The 14048-nt window shown below is 42.6% G+C and overlaps 1 protein-coding gene across 2 annotated transcripts in view; it reads right to left on the bottom strand.

The window, feature by feature from the left end:
* KCNQ5 (potassium voltage-gated channel subfamily Q member 5) overlaps positions 1–14048 on the bottom strand; it is a 1047762-nt gene that overhangs the window by 409812 nt on the left and 623902 nt on the right. For both annotated transcript variants that reach the window (XM_069606244.1, XM_069606245.1), the window contains exons 4-5: positions 5238–5413; positions 1525–1650 (exon numbers count right to left, since the gene is read on the bottom strand). In XM_069606244.1, coding sequence (XP_069462345.1) covers positions 1525–1650; positions 5238–5413 — 302 coding nt within the window. The remainder of the gene's footprint in view (positions 1–1524; positions 1651–5237; positions 5414–14048) is intronic.

The raw sequence follows: 14048 nt of genomic DNA, 5'->3' as shown, positions 1-14048 counted from the left end.
ACACCCACATTGTCACATGGGACCCTCTAGTTCCTGATTCTCACTAAAAAGGTCTTTAACCTCTTAAATGCCACCGACGAGCCGGCTCGTCGGTAAAAACCGCTCCAGGTTGCCACCGACGAGCTGGCTCGTCGGTGGCACTTAAGGGGTTAATGACTGGGGAAATGTTGGGCGGGTTTTGCGGTGGGTACCGTGATTTTTAAAAAAAAACCATGGCACTGGGGGGGGACAACAATGGCACTTAAAGGGTTAAGCACTCTTGAGGGACCATGAGGTAATAAGCTTCCGGGCGAGGTACAAAACCAAGAAACAAGTAATATCTGTTGTATAGGCTTAAGTCACCCTGGGATAAATGGCTCATTTATCGATTGGCTTATCGAGCAAGACCCCAGCCCTCCGGCTCTAGTACCTCAGTCATATTGACACTCATTACACCCAATTATTATGTCAGCCCCATTTCCTGTTGTATATATATATCACGCCTCCCACGTGATTCCTGTTTATCTGCATTATCCTGTAAATACCTGTTGTAATTTATGTCATATTACGTTATAACATTCATGTATAATTTTATGTATAATGACTATGACATTACGCAGTGCCTGTATCTTTTTACCTCTGTAACTTGTACGATTAGCGCCCAGATGCCCCAGGGTTTGGCTGCACTTTACAAATGAATAAAATAAATAAATAAAAAGAATAATCCAGCACGGATCTATTATTTATTTATTTATTTATTTACGGCATTTGTTATATGGCCAAACCCAGAGGTATCACGGCGTAGGTTACATGGCTACATAGGCATACTTTCCTGGTTGCAGAGGACGCTAAAGTACAATGGAAATGGTTATAACATGTGTTCACATCCAGGTTCAGATGTCCAGCCGCATCGAGCTGGATCCGGTCGCATGAAACTAAGAATATGACAATTGTAAAAAGCGCTGATAAGGCACAAGATGTAGTGTTGGAGACCATGCTACAGGTACAGGGAAGGAGTAGGGCTACATCTTCCCAGAAGTTCCCCCCTACAACACATCTGCCTACTGAGACTAGGACAACTATGCAGAGTGAGACACGCCTAGCAGCAGAGACTACAGGAAGGGAGTCTATTAGAAAGAAATCTTTAGTAATTCCGTTGGTGGTAACACAAAGGGAGCGAATGGCGAGGTAATGAGGCACAAACGGTGCTCTTCATCCCGCTTAGCATTTACTTACAAAATGTGGGACTTGGCTATCCTCGTGTAATGAAGCTTGAGTGACGTCCCTACTATTACTGAACGCGGGGCTGTAGGGTCAGAAGCTGCAGGGCCATCTCATTATCCGACACAAGTATTGATTTAGATTCAATATTACAATTTCTCTAGGCCGGAAAATCTTGGTCTTCAAGCATCCACCAGCCTCTGTATTCTTTCTTTCTATACAAGTGAGAATCAATACACACTGCCCAGCAGATCCCAATTAACTATAATTGCAATGTCAAAAATGATGTTTCAAAGGAACCTCGCACTTTTTTTTGTAACTTACCGTGCCCCACCACAAAGCATCGGCGTAAGTAGAGAATTGCGTGTTGGCGTCCTTTTCCACCAGGTAGACAAGGAAAGATGAAAAGATGAGAACTAAAAATCCTATGTACCAGGCAGTGATTAGTTCCTAGATAATAAAAAGATCAATAAAATAAAGCAGGTGAATAACATCGCAATCTTTGGGAAATGACAGTCATGCTTATGCTTGAGGTAAACGATTACATTGGAGCTGCCGAAACACTTTCACAATTATTCTGCCATAGTCTGTGCTCCTTTTCATGCCGCAGACCCAGAACCTCACAAGAGCAACTCATTTGGAATATTTCAATTGCAGACAGTAGGTAAGGGCTAATACATAGTTAAGGGACATAATTGACACAGCGACATGAATAGTAAAGAAAGAACAAAGAGAACACAGATATTAGGCGCCATTTTATTTTCCTAACGACCACACTAAATAGATCAGATGAGGAAGCACTATCTACCAAATCATGGAATGATCTACTGTAGGAAATCACATACATATAAAAATGAATTATTTCAATGTTGATTGACAGTAAGTCTAAGCCAACTCTTTAAGAACATTCATGATAGAGGGTGCATTGACACTATGAATCCCCGGAGACAGCTGCCCATCATTACATCTCCTCTGTTGTTTTCTGACCGAATGGCATGATGGTTTGCGCACAGAAACATAATGCACACCGAAGTAGCTACCACAAGGACCTCCCCGCAAAGGTAATAATCCTAGACCATTGCCCAGTGACGTCACTTACAAATGAATGTATTTATTATATTTGAGGTTTTCTATACCAGACACACAAGGGCGGGAGGGTGCTGTAGCGCGGTAATAAAAATGAGGAACAAAAAAGTGGGACGGATCCATGGTATGAAGGCCACATAACATATAGAGAAAGGCTGGGGCACAGAGCAAATGTAGGGCAAAGCCAGTAAACAAGGTGGGGGGTGGAGAAGCAAGGACCACCAGCACAGCATATTGTATAAAAGAGCTTAAGAATCACATCCCCTACATGAACTAAATCAGGGTGGGAGGAAGGTACATCATGAGAAAGAGGGGTGTCTTGGTGCTCAAGGAGTAGGCCATCAAAGGCTTTAAGTTCACCACGTGAATGGTAATGCGACCAAACGAGGAGGTGCCAATGCACAAGTGCGTCCCTGGCATGAAACATGGCGGGGATCTTGTGGCTCCGTTCTTCCCAAGCCGCACTGCTGAATCAATTCGGCCAAAGCCCTGGGACCCCTGGGCCCGCAGAATGGATGGTAAGGCAGGTATTGGCCTAATGGGTGCATCTAGGTGCTACCAAATGGCCTCTTGATGGTGAAGTTGGGCTGGTCAAGGCTGGAGGTCTTGGCAGAAGCTCCAGAAGCCCTTTGCAAGTGAGCATCAACTTCACCAGTCACTTGTTCAGTCAGGCTTTGGGTGCTAGGTGCTTTGAAGGCTACTGGGTGGAGATGCACCAGCTATTAGCTGATTATAACTTCTTGGTGCAGAGCTACTGGCTGACACAGCTTTCTCCATCAGTACCCTCTTGCCCTCATCAATTGAAGCATTGATAGTTATCAGATAGGGCTATGGGCTTGATTGTAAAAGACAATCAGTAATCTCCTGGTCTAACTGTGCAGTACTGCAAAAGATGTAACACCAGGTGATGGATGATTGCACATCACTACCAGGATTGTATTATACGCACCACACGCGTTAGCAAGCACACATTATGCAAGCCAGTTGAATGACCCGCATTGGTACTGATCAGTCTCTATAATGAATGCCACCCTCAAGGTGCAAGCACCTGTGATGCCTGCTAGCTTTGCGGGTCAGTCATGTAACCCATAAAGGGGCCCCTTGGATTGAGGGCTACGTACGGACAACAGGTACTGAGGCACCGGTCGGTACAGCCTCTTACCAAATGTTGATGGTGATGGCTTGTTCAAACAGCAAGTGGGAGCCATCACCTTGTTCGTGAGTTTGGATGGAAACTGTGGCGGGGGAAGGTGTGTGCCTCTTGAGCAACAGAGCGGTGCATGTGGGAGTTCTGCACCCCAGGTGGAGGCAGTTTCTCGCAGGCTGCGTGGTGAAAGCACAAGCCTCTGTTGTAAGACACAATGGGCCTTTTTCAATGGGATTGCTTTTGTAAATCCATTATGATGCAGCAATGGTTTTATCCACACTGTAATCCCAGGTGTCCACCCTCTTCGTTTAAACTTGATGTAAATGCAGAAAGTTCATTTGCAGGTCCAACCGTGCAAAAAAAAGCTTTAGTCGATTTATAGCTAAGTTTTCTTTACATTAACTATGACGTATAGATTTATAACCCGGAAATTATTATTTCATCAGCTGTCTTTTCCACGGTATTTAAACTGGTGTGGTAATTATTGCTAACTAACTCCACTAGTCACCCGATTGCTGGCCTCACTGCCCATCTGAACCTCGATTGCAAAATCCCAAAGTCCAGTTGAACCGAACTACTTGCGCGCACTCCTCCGTTTAAGGAATTGCAAAATGTGACCTCCCGATGCTCAACATCCAAACCCAAATCCAAGTGCGTTTATGAGAGAAGTTAACAAGGAAGGATGGCCTCCATCATATCTATACATTATATAATGTTTAACACATCTTCTTAGTTACCTCCTTATTCGTATACTAGGGGATTTCAAACGAGGCTTTTCTGTGCAGAAATGCATTTTCACTCTTTAGGTTCTCATTTTGACTGGTAAAAACAGAGGGTGCATAGAAAGTACTTTCTGGTGCACAAATTAATTAGTTACCCAAGGCAGCACTGTCAATCGACCACCATACCGTAAATAACCATGTGATCCCAACTACTAAGTAGGTAGGCGTTTAACACCGGTTTTCGTGTTAGAATTACACTCAAAAGGGACCGTAAAATACACCTGCCATGCACGTGCATGGTGGCCGGCATTTACATACATTCCTGTGGAATCCACCTGGTTTTTGCAGGTGCAAAAAAATGTGGATTTCATAGGAATCCATCGCTTCTTTGCCTGCATGGTGGGCGAGTGGATGGGGGGATGGATTAGTACATTTTGATACATGCCCCCTCTACACCCCGCAAACATAACAAAACAGTTTTTTACACTCTGTGCACAAGGACCACGGTGAAAAGTGCGCTTGCACATGTTTTTACTGTTACCATTATGCTCATAATGAGGCCCTGTGTAGCACTCCCTGCCTGTCTACAACGGAGTTTTCATACTTCATGCGTATGTCATGATTTCTGAACTTTGACTCCATCAGTCACTTAAAGGCTTAGTTTACCCCATAGGTTTGCACCTTCTAGTTCTGAACTACAACCCCCATGATCCATCACCATTGACTGCATGGCTTGGGCTGATGGGAGTCGTATTCCGAAAGATCTGGAGAGCCAAAGGTTGCATTCCCCTGCTTCAGCTACACTTTAGCTTGCCCTCAGGTAGGCACCTTTGAGGGTCCATGTTCCATCAGATCTGGGTGTACATTCATGGGCCTGTAACTATGAGGGTGTAACTACTGAAAACTTGTTGCAAAGACATGGCACTCTAAACAGCACTCTAAATAGCATGATGAATGAACCTGGTGAAGGTGCGGTCACGAAAAATGTGGCTGATCCAAAGTTTGATACTTCAACAAACAAGCTTTCCGCTTCTGCATTTCGCAACACCATCACCACGAGAACCCAGAAGCAGGACGCCTACCTTGCTATGTGCATAGACAACAGAACCTAAGAGTTTCCAAGTTCCCCCTCGCCGGTCCATGCGCACCATACGAAGGATCTGAAGGAAGCGAAGACTTCTGAGTGCTGACGTTGCAAAAATGTTACCCTGAGTTCCAGCAGAAACAACTGCCACGGATGCGATGAGAACAATGATATCTGAAATAAAAGTAACATACACAAATGACATATAAATTACACTTTTAGTTCATACATAAAACGTGTAAGCATGTTTAGAATGTTATCTTTATTAATGTAAAATATGAACAAATGTTTACATACTTCCATTTTGGTGTATACTTTAATTTCAAAACACGGTTAAGTGCATTTTGAATAATTTGTGAAAAAATACAGCAACAAATTCAGATATATGGCCGGTTGACCAATTTAGGCATTCCCTTTGGGTTTCTGATTGCCTGAGTGTTTAAGCAGATGTACCATTTTAGCCTTTTCACAAAGAGCAGAATTCAGCTGGGACCAGAAAGAGATAGCAAAGCCATTTTGAAAGGCAGGCTGCTATACTCAATGTTCGCTAAGAGTGGCTACTTCTTTATTTTGTAGTCAGGAGAGTTCTTATGTGCGGAAAAGAAAAAGGGCATTCATTTCTCATGCTATACTTGGAAACTTGTAAAGAATTTGCTGAGTCTTAAGACATGCAATTAAAGGGAGGATTAGTACAGATTGAGGATCTATGCGCCACCCCTTGTTCAACTCCATTAGGCCAGATTTAGAAATCATTTCATATCCATTGGCACCAAAACAGCGGTTAGTTCTACTAAGGGCACATTAGACAGTCCTGATTCTATTGAAGTGACGGAGGACTCTTTTTTTTAAATTTCGACTTTTTTAGCTCCATAGGACTAAGATAAATGTATATTGTGAAAAAAAAACGACTGCTCCCACAATGCCTCCTGCTACTCTTCAATTCCTAAGTGTCCACCAAGAGATTGTGTGTATATATATTCTATATATATACACATACACACTCTTGGTGGACATATATATTAATATTTTTTTCTCCAAGAAAAATCGTTAGTTGAAGTGCAGTTAAGGTGAGTAAACAACGCAACAAAGCCCTTGAAATTCAGTGCACTGGGAAACTCAAGACCGGCTTACCTCTGTGCGTTCCCGTTGATCTCCCCCATAATGCCATATCCCCCATAATGCCATTTTGTATGGCAATGTTAATTCCTTCAATTATAATATGTATGTGCTCTTGCGATTTGCAATGGGAACGCGCCTAACCTGAGCTACAAAGTGAATATACACCCAGGGACGTCATTTCACCAAAATGCCAGGGGTAGCGGAAGTGACATCACACGACCCTTGACCCTCTGATGACATCACAGCAAGTGATGTCATTTGACCCCACCCCAAAGTGATATCGCAGATAGCGATGGAACACGACCTTTCACCCGTTGACAAAACAGGAAGTGGCATCACATAGCATTGTACACTACGAAAAATATGGTTACGATATCACTATAATGTGATGAACATTTCATATAAGAATGGATCGCCATATGTATCCTTAAGATCAGTGTGTATAGGCCCACATTACCAAATTACTGTGAATGCAAGCAGACGTCCATGACCAAATGATAATGATGTGTTATTATATAGCACTTACGCTTAAGCACTTTATATAGAAAAATATACACCCAATATCACCCAACCTGTTTTGGTACTCATTTATCGACCTCAGAAGGATCAAAGGCTGAGTTGAGGCGTTTAAGAACAGACTAAATCAGTGACTCACCCCCTGAAGTGTGCCTTAAATAAACCTTTAATGAGTCTAGCAATTATTGTATAGAATTCCAGAAAGACACATTATTTGTTATTCATATTCTTTCTTATTTAGGGTCAGTGCTGAAAGTGTTAGACTTGTGGTGCTCCTGTTCTTATTTTTCTTCTTTTTTTAAGGGGCCTGAACAAGAAAGCCAGCCACTCCAGAAGTAAAGAGCCACATAGAATTTTTTTGAACATTTTTTTTTTAGAGGTCGCAAGGGAGACCACAGAGGTCGCAAGGGAGACCTCAGAGGTCACAATTGCGACCCCCGGTGACCCATAAATGACGTCCCTGTATACACCACAAACCCAACCCTCAATAAAGTAAAACCCTGCGTGATGATACTAGCAAAAAGTGAAAATAAGTAATAAAAATAAAAACATACTTTAGAGGGGCAGATAAAGTGTGATGATTCGACCGAGAACCACAATCAATGAGTAGACATCTCCAAAAACGTGTTTTTTTATCAGCTAAACACGATCAGTTAATACATAGTCACAAATACGTACGTATAGGTACATTTAATTCACATACTGTGATTTAAATATCAAACTCCATCAATACTGATAATCATTGATGTAAAAAAAAGAAACAATATAATGGAATGCCCACACATCATTTCTTTAAAAAGAACAGAAAATGATATCAACCAATAGGTCACCCTCAAAAATACACTATAGTCCATATAGTTTAGAGTATTATGGTGCAGCAAGGCACTACAGTCCATACCTGATACCACACAGGTGGTGTTGAGCATTATGTAATGCAATGACATTAATCTCACCAAAGTGGCCCCCTTGTCTCAACTGCTACTGGTAACAAATAGACTGTTCTGCTTCTATATCCTGGCTTATATTAATATACATAAAAATATAAAAACAGTGCAAGCTAAAGTGCACAGCTCTTGATGCCACAACATTACTGTCCCAAAGGTAATATTCATACGAAGCAGTGCAGACTCAAACATACAGCTCTGAATATAACAAGATTGAGGAAGTGGGGTAACGGTAAGTAAAGGAGGGACTTACTTTCTTTTTGGACGTTCAGGCGATAATGGGAGGTTGCTGTTGCAAGCGTAGCTCTGTGGGACTTGCCAACGAGTGCCATATATTTCGCTGTTTAGATTGAGCCAATGTAACCAGCAGCGTTTTTCCCCGCATGTGGAGGGCAGGCGTGAGTCAACAGTATAGTGACCCCTTGCTCACTGTGCCTTAGAGAGGCTCAGCTTCACCTCACTGAGGAGACCCAACACGGCCGAAACACCTGTCTGGGGTTGCTGGTGGTACTTTGGCTCAGAGGAGAATTGCTTAGCATTTCAGTGCTGGACTGCCCTTGTGGGTGGGACAAAGAATGAAATGCAAATGGGTATTTCTCCTCTGGGAAGGGTGCAGGGAGCTAAAATGTGGTTGTTGACCCTCCTGAGTGGATGCAATGCCATAGAACAGGGCATTTGACCCATGTTCGTTCTCAGTAGAGGGGCTCTCACACTCCTTTGTAACATTATAGTGAGGCCGACGTGTCCTCAGGTATTAACTCATTTTAGCAGTTGTCGACTGCTGGGGCAGTAGATTTTTGAACGTTATTAAATGCACTTTTGTGGATAACTTTGAGGTATGTTTTACGGAATATTCAATGGGAAGCCATTTATTGAATAGGTTACTTAATCGTGTATTTTCTGCATACTTTATGTGTGTTTACTTTCAGATTATAATTCTGTTTATTTTTGGACATGTGTAGGTTATTGTGAGGGGTCTGCCCTATTAATTTGATTTGGGAATTGGACTGGCTGCCAACACACAGGCCAGGTAGGTCTGGATGTTTATGCTTTGCTCTGTGCGCTGGAGAATTGGAGAGCTTGGGGAAGTACTTGGTGGAATAAAATAATTAGTTTCTCCTGGTTTAAACATTGGTGTAGTACTTGGCTAAGAGAGGGTATGCTATTGGTTGCATGAAATAAGTGGTTAGCTAGAGCATAATAGCATTGTCGGTATTGGTGGAGGGTCACCACTACACTCTTGATTTTAGAGTTGAGACCCTAGTCACTGAGCAGTGTTCTATTAAAATAAGAACTAGGTACTAGAGTGATGGACTCTTATAATTAGTTCTGTACTATAAAGAACATAAGAAAAAGAACATAAGAGAAAGAATGTTGAGCCTACATTTTCTTATATGATTATGTTTACAGTTGTGCCCCTGAAGAAGGGCAGAGTGTCCCTGAAACACATTGGGCAATCAGCTTTTGAAAATAAAGAAGCTTCATCAATTTTACATGAATGCAATCTTGATTACTTTCGTTGTAAAATATATATATATATATATATATATATATATATATATATATATATATATATATATATATATATATATTTTTAATACTACATACAATGCTTCTTGAAACTTTGTTTCTAGCTGTATTTACAGTATTAAGGTGCGCAGGGGACGGGAGTGTCCAGTATTGGGCATCATTTTTGTGGTTTTTTATTTGTCACAATATGCTCCCTAGCAATAAAATGCCTGCAAAATATGAGTCATCTATACCAATTTGGATATATTTCCGCTTTTGGTGTGAGGCTTGCGCTGAGCCGAACATGACTGCTTTATCCTTTCACCGCATTCTACGAAACCATCGCTGGTGATAACTAGTAGGAAAAATCATCCTACTGCTGCCCCCCCCCCCCACCTCCTGGCACTAGGGGCCCTGCATCATACGGCCTATCGGGGTGCTTGCTATGCCAGTGATCAATATATACACATGTATATATATGCCCACCACACTTCTGCTTTTTCATCCGTGGACAAGGCAATGAATGGTGCAGAACATGAACAGGTCTGCAGAGGTCCTTAGTTCAAAAAAGGTCTTGAATGAATCCTCTCTGAATGCTAGGAACAGAAACAAAAAATAGTTTAAAGCTTGTAAAAGGAGGGAGTGATATAACTCACCTTTGCACTTCCAATAGAATCGCTACTGTCGGTCGTACTCTTACTTGGACTATCCGATCTACTATGGTAAAGAAGGGAGGCTCCTATTATGCAAACATCAAACCTGTGCTAAAACTACAGCCAAAGCAGGCACAATAGGCTTACATGAGAAATTACAAAAATGTCGAGGCATTAGACCAATCAGGTGAATTGAGAATATTTTCCTGCCGTGCCCAAGCATGGAAGGCTTTGGAAGCCATACCAGATCTAGATGAATGGGTGCTCAATGTACAGCCATCATGTCACAGGACAAGAGGAATCAGTGGAAATGGAGGTGTCCTGATTCCATTCCTGGGGGGAAGCATCCATGACCAATGCCTTCGAATCCGGTCTTCAGCTGCAGAGTCTCAGGAGCTGGCTGCCGGGATGCGGGAGAGAAACAGATCCCATCTGACTGGTCCCCATAACTTGTGAATGCCCTGCAAATTCTGTAGATACCAGTCCAATGGATCCGTCCATTGTCAAGGGAACCAGTCTGCATCTCTGTTGCATGAAGACAGAATGATCCCTGTCTGAACCTTTATCTGCCTCGGAAGGCGCAAATCCCAAACAACCTTTAAGAGCTCTGTCAACTTCCTGGATCTGTACCCCTGGGCTTGTTGATGTAGCACCCTGTGGAAAGGCTGTACACCTGCAACCTTGCCACTTGAACCAGTCTTTTGCAAAATACCAAACTGCAAAGACCTTCAAAGCCTCTCTAAGCAGTTGATGTGAAAGACTCCAAGACCTGGGTGAGAACTGAAAATTGCCCTTCTATTCCATGCGTTCATGTTTTTGACCCACATTCTTTTTTGTAAAACTCGTTTTCTTAGGTTTTATGACACATCACAGAATTCTGGAAATACTGAATGAACGTATCAGTTGCGAAACCATTTTTCTATTCCCTAGCCAAATATTCTGCTTTAGATCTAACAAACACATCTCTACTAGTTCATAGGAGGCCACAGTCATCCAACTGAACGGCATCACCCTTTGCTGGCCTGCAAGAAGAGTACACAGCTAAACAAACCATGGCAGCAAAATAGCACATGTTGTAGAGACATTCAAGAACCCACTCTATGGCAGGGAATAGTACAAATAGAAAAGACACAGGCAATTTGAACCACACTTATGGAAATAATGGGGATGGAGCCATACAGTGAGAACTGACCCTAGCAGCTCTTCAGACCCCCTGCATTCTTCCCACCATATTTACTCCAGGAATAGGCTCTGTGTACATCTTCTTCATTGGCACGGCGAACATAGCTCTATGAATTTAAGAAACTTGTTTTGTTTTGAATACATTCACTTGTCCAAAGCCAACTGATACCCTATGCGATGCCGAACTGTGTCCATCGGAGGGGGATTTACCTATGGAGATTGGTGCTGCTAGCAACATGTGTCTCTTAACCTATGCCGTCGGTGTCTGCAATGGATAATGTTCGTTTTCATCTACTTCCCCGAGCAGGGCAACCAAAGGCTCCCATGGTAAAAACATTTCTGTTACCCATTCAAATAGAGACATGATCTTCTTCCAAAACCATTGTATCAGGGGACAAAACCATCAAATGAGCATTAGGGAGCAAAAAAGCACCACAGTGTTGCCAACAGTTGCGAGACACAGACTGGTAAACCCTGTACAATCATGTTGATGCCATATACCAATGCAGAAAAATCTTGTAATGATTTCCTGGCAACTGAATTCCATGTGATGACTTTGCCACCCATATGTGTAACTGTGCAATTTCTGAGATTGAGAATCCAAGTTCCTTCTTCCATTTGAACACGTGAAGCAGTGTGTCATGATTGGTAGTGAGAATCAGTGTTTTATAAATCAAAGAGTCCAGCTGAGCCAAGTAACTTTTTTATATTATTTACTTTAAATGGAGTTTATGCTTGTGACCCCACTTTCCTAGTTTCCCTTTGTGTTATCCAATGGCGCAGTTGAGCATATGATAATCTATAGGCCCCTGTGACACTGAATACTTACCATCAAATCCAGTAGCGTACCCCCATGCCATAACTGCCCTAAAATGTTCAGCCCCCCCTAATTGCCAGTGGAGAAAGGCATACCCTGTTAATTGAGGAGAACACGGGGGTTCATGAAGACTGGTGCTGGGGGCGGAACGTGCAACATGATTTTATATTGTGAAATGGCGTTCCTACAATAGCAAAGTGGAGGAAAGGGACCTTATTGGCTTAACTCAACACCTTTCCCCCTTACAGAGCAAATCAGGAACCATCTCAGGAGATGCGCCTTTCCCTGAGTGAATCAACAATTCCTCGGCAGTCATAGCTCGCCTCTGGGGCTGACAGGCCTCCCTTATCTGAACTATGGTCACTGTGAAATGTTCAGCACAATTCCAGATTCCAGTGACCTTCCAGATAAATGTATCCTTCTTACTCTGAATTTAATGCACAGTGTTTTCCTGAATTTCTACCGGAAGTACGTGTAAAACGCAGCAGTGGCAGGCCATAACATTATGTTCCAGGCTTGAGATGCTTCCAATTAATCATAGCTGAGACCATCGACATAGGGGATAGGCCTTGGTATGTTGAAGTGGTAGTATCAGGTACATTTCCGTTCCCAAGCAAATGGAAAAGCCTGCTTTAAGTGGGATAGTGGACATGTTTTACTAAAGTTTAGTACTTTGTGGTTATCTTAATTAATTTTATATTCTGATACTGTCTAAAATGTATTCTGCTAGTTTAACACTTTGGTCAGCGTGGATTTTAAATCGCTCTGCATAAAAATTGCATCATCATCAACAGCGTAATTTTATGATGATTCAGGGTGGTCGATAAGCCCTTATGTTACTATGTTGCTTACAGGCTCTGAGCCTCATCATGAGTTGGGCGGTATCCGCCCAACTTTATTAGTGCTACCGCCCAAGCGTACGGTGGTATTACTGCCGGATCACGGGTTGGCCGGTAGACCTTACTCCCCATTTTCCATCGGGTCCATTGGGGGTCCAATCCTGTTACTGCCTCATTTAAGGGCTACCGCCCAACTCGTGATGAGGCCCTTAGTCTACGGGCTCAATAGCTAAGGGGAATATCAGAGGTGAGAGGGATAACCCTACCTCACTCCCGATTGCATCAAAAGCTTAGGAGAAAGATGACTGTTTGCCATAATCATTGCAGATAGATGCTTGCAATTAGACAATCTAAACTGGATCAACATAGAGTCAAATTGATACTTATGAAGAAATCCGCCAATTAAAACAATGGAACAGCGACTTGGTGTCTAATGCTAAGAGAGCCACTGGGAAGATGTTCCACTATATCTAAAACCTGCCGGATGTTGTCAGGGTTTGCCTATGCATCATAAAACAGATCTGATCTGGTTGGACAAGTCTAGGCATCAGACAAGGGTAAGTATTTTTGAACAAAAGGTACCAATCTTGATTTAAAAGCATGATAGAGTAGCACAAGGCACGTTTCATTGGGCCTTTGTCTTTCATGGGCGCATAAGCCAGTCTGTTTGATATGATTTGATTTGATTTATTTCTTATAAAGCGCAACATGCCCATGGGCCTCAGTGTGCAACATAAAACATACAGCCACAAATAATAATAATAATAAATATGAACAAACATAAAAACAGAAGACATCAAACGGAAAAGGCAGAGTCCAAGGCAGACATCCCACTACAAAGGGACACCAGGGGTTTGGTAACAGTGGCTTTGGAGGTTTTGTAGGCTTGAGGTCTTGTGCATAAAGCATGTGACCTAACAGTTCGGGCTGGACTCCACCTTTTGGGGGGGGGTGGGGAGGGGCAAGCCTGATTTGCATATGGTTTGTCCCGTTCTGTAATGGCTCTGCAGGCTCAATAAAACGATGTTCTGGAGGGTTGCCCAGAGCAGTGCCCGTGGTTATGATTAATTGAATACCTTCTAGCCATCATCTTTTTGTTTTACCCATGGCTGTTGAGCCACCCTCTCTGCACTCCACACTTCACAACCAAATTCTCAGGAGACCAAACACATTCAAAGTGAATAACATTTGCGTGTGCTGGTTCTACGACATACATGCTTGCAATCTACA

The sequence above is a fragment of the Ambystoma mexicanum genome, chromosome 4p (assembly GCF_040938575.1).
Source record: "Ambystoma mexicanum isolate Mex_15411 chromosome 4p, UKY_AmexF1_1, whole genome shotgun sequence".
Classification (NCBI taxonomy): Eukaryota; Metazoa; Chordata; class Amphibia; order Caudata; family Ambystomatidae; genus Ambystoma; species Ambystoma mexicanum.
The sequence above is the reverse complement of the archived record's forward strand: the minus strand, read 5'-3'. Positions and strand labels throughout refer to the sequence as shown.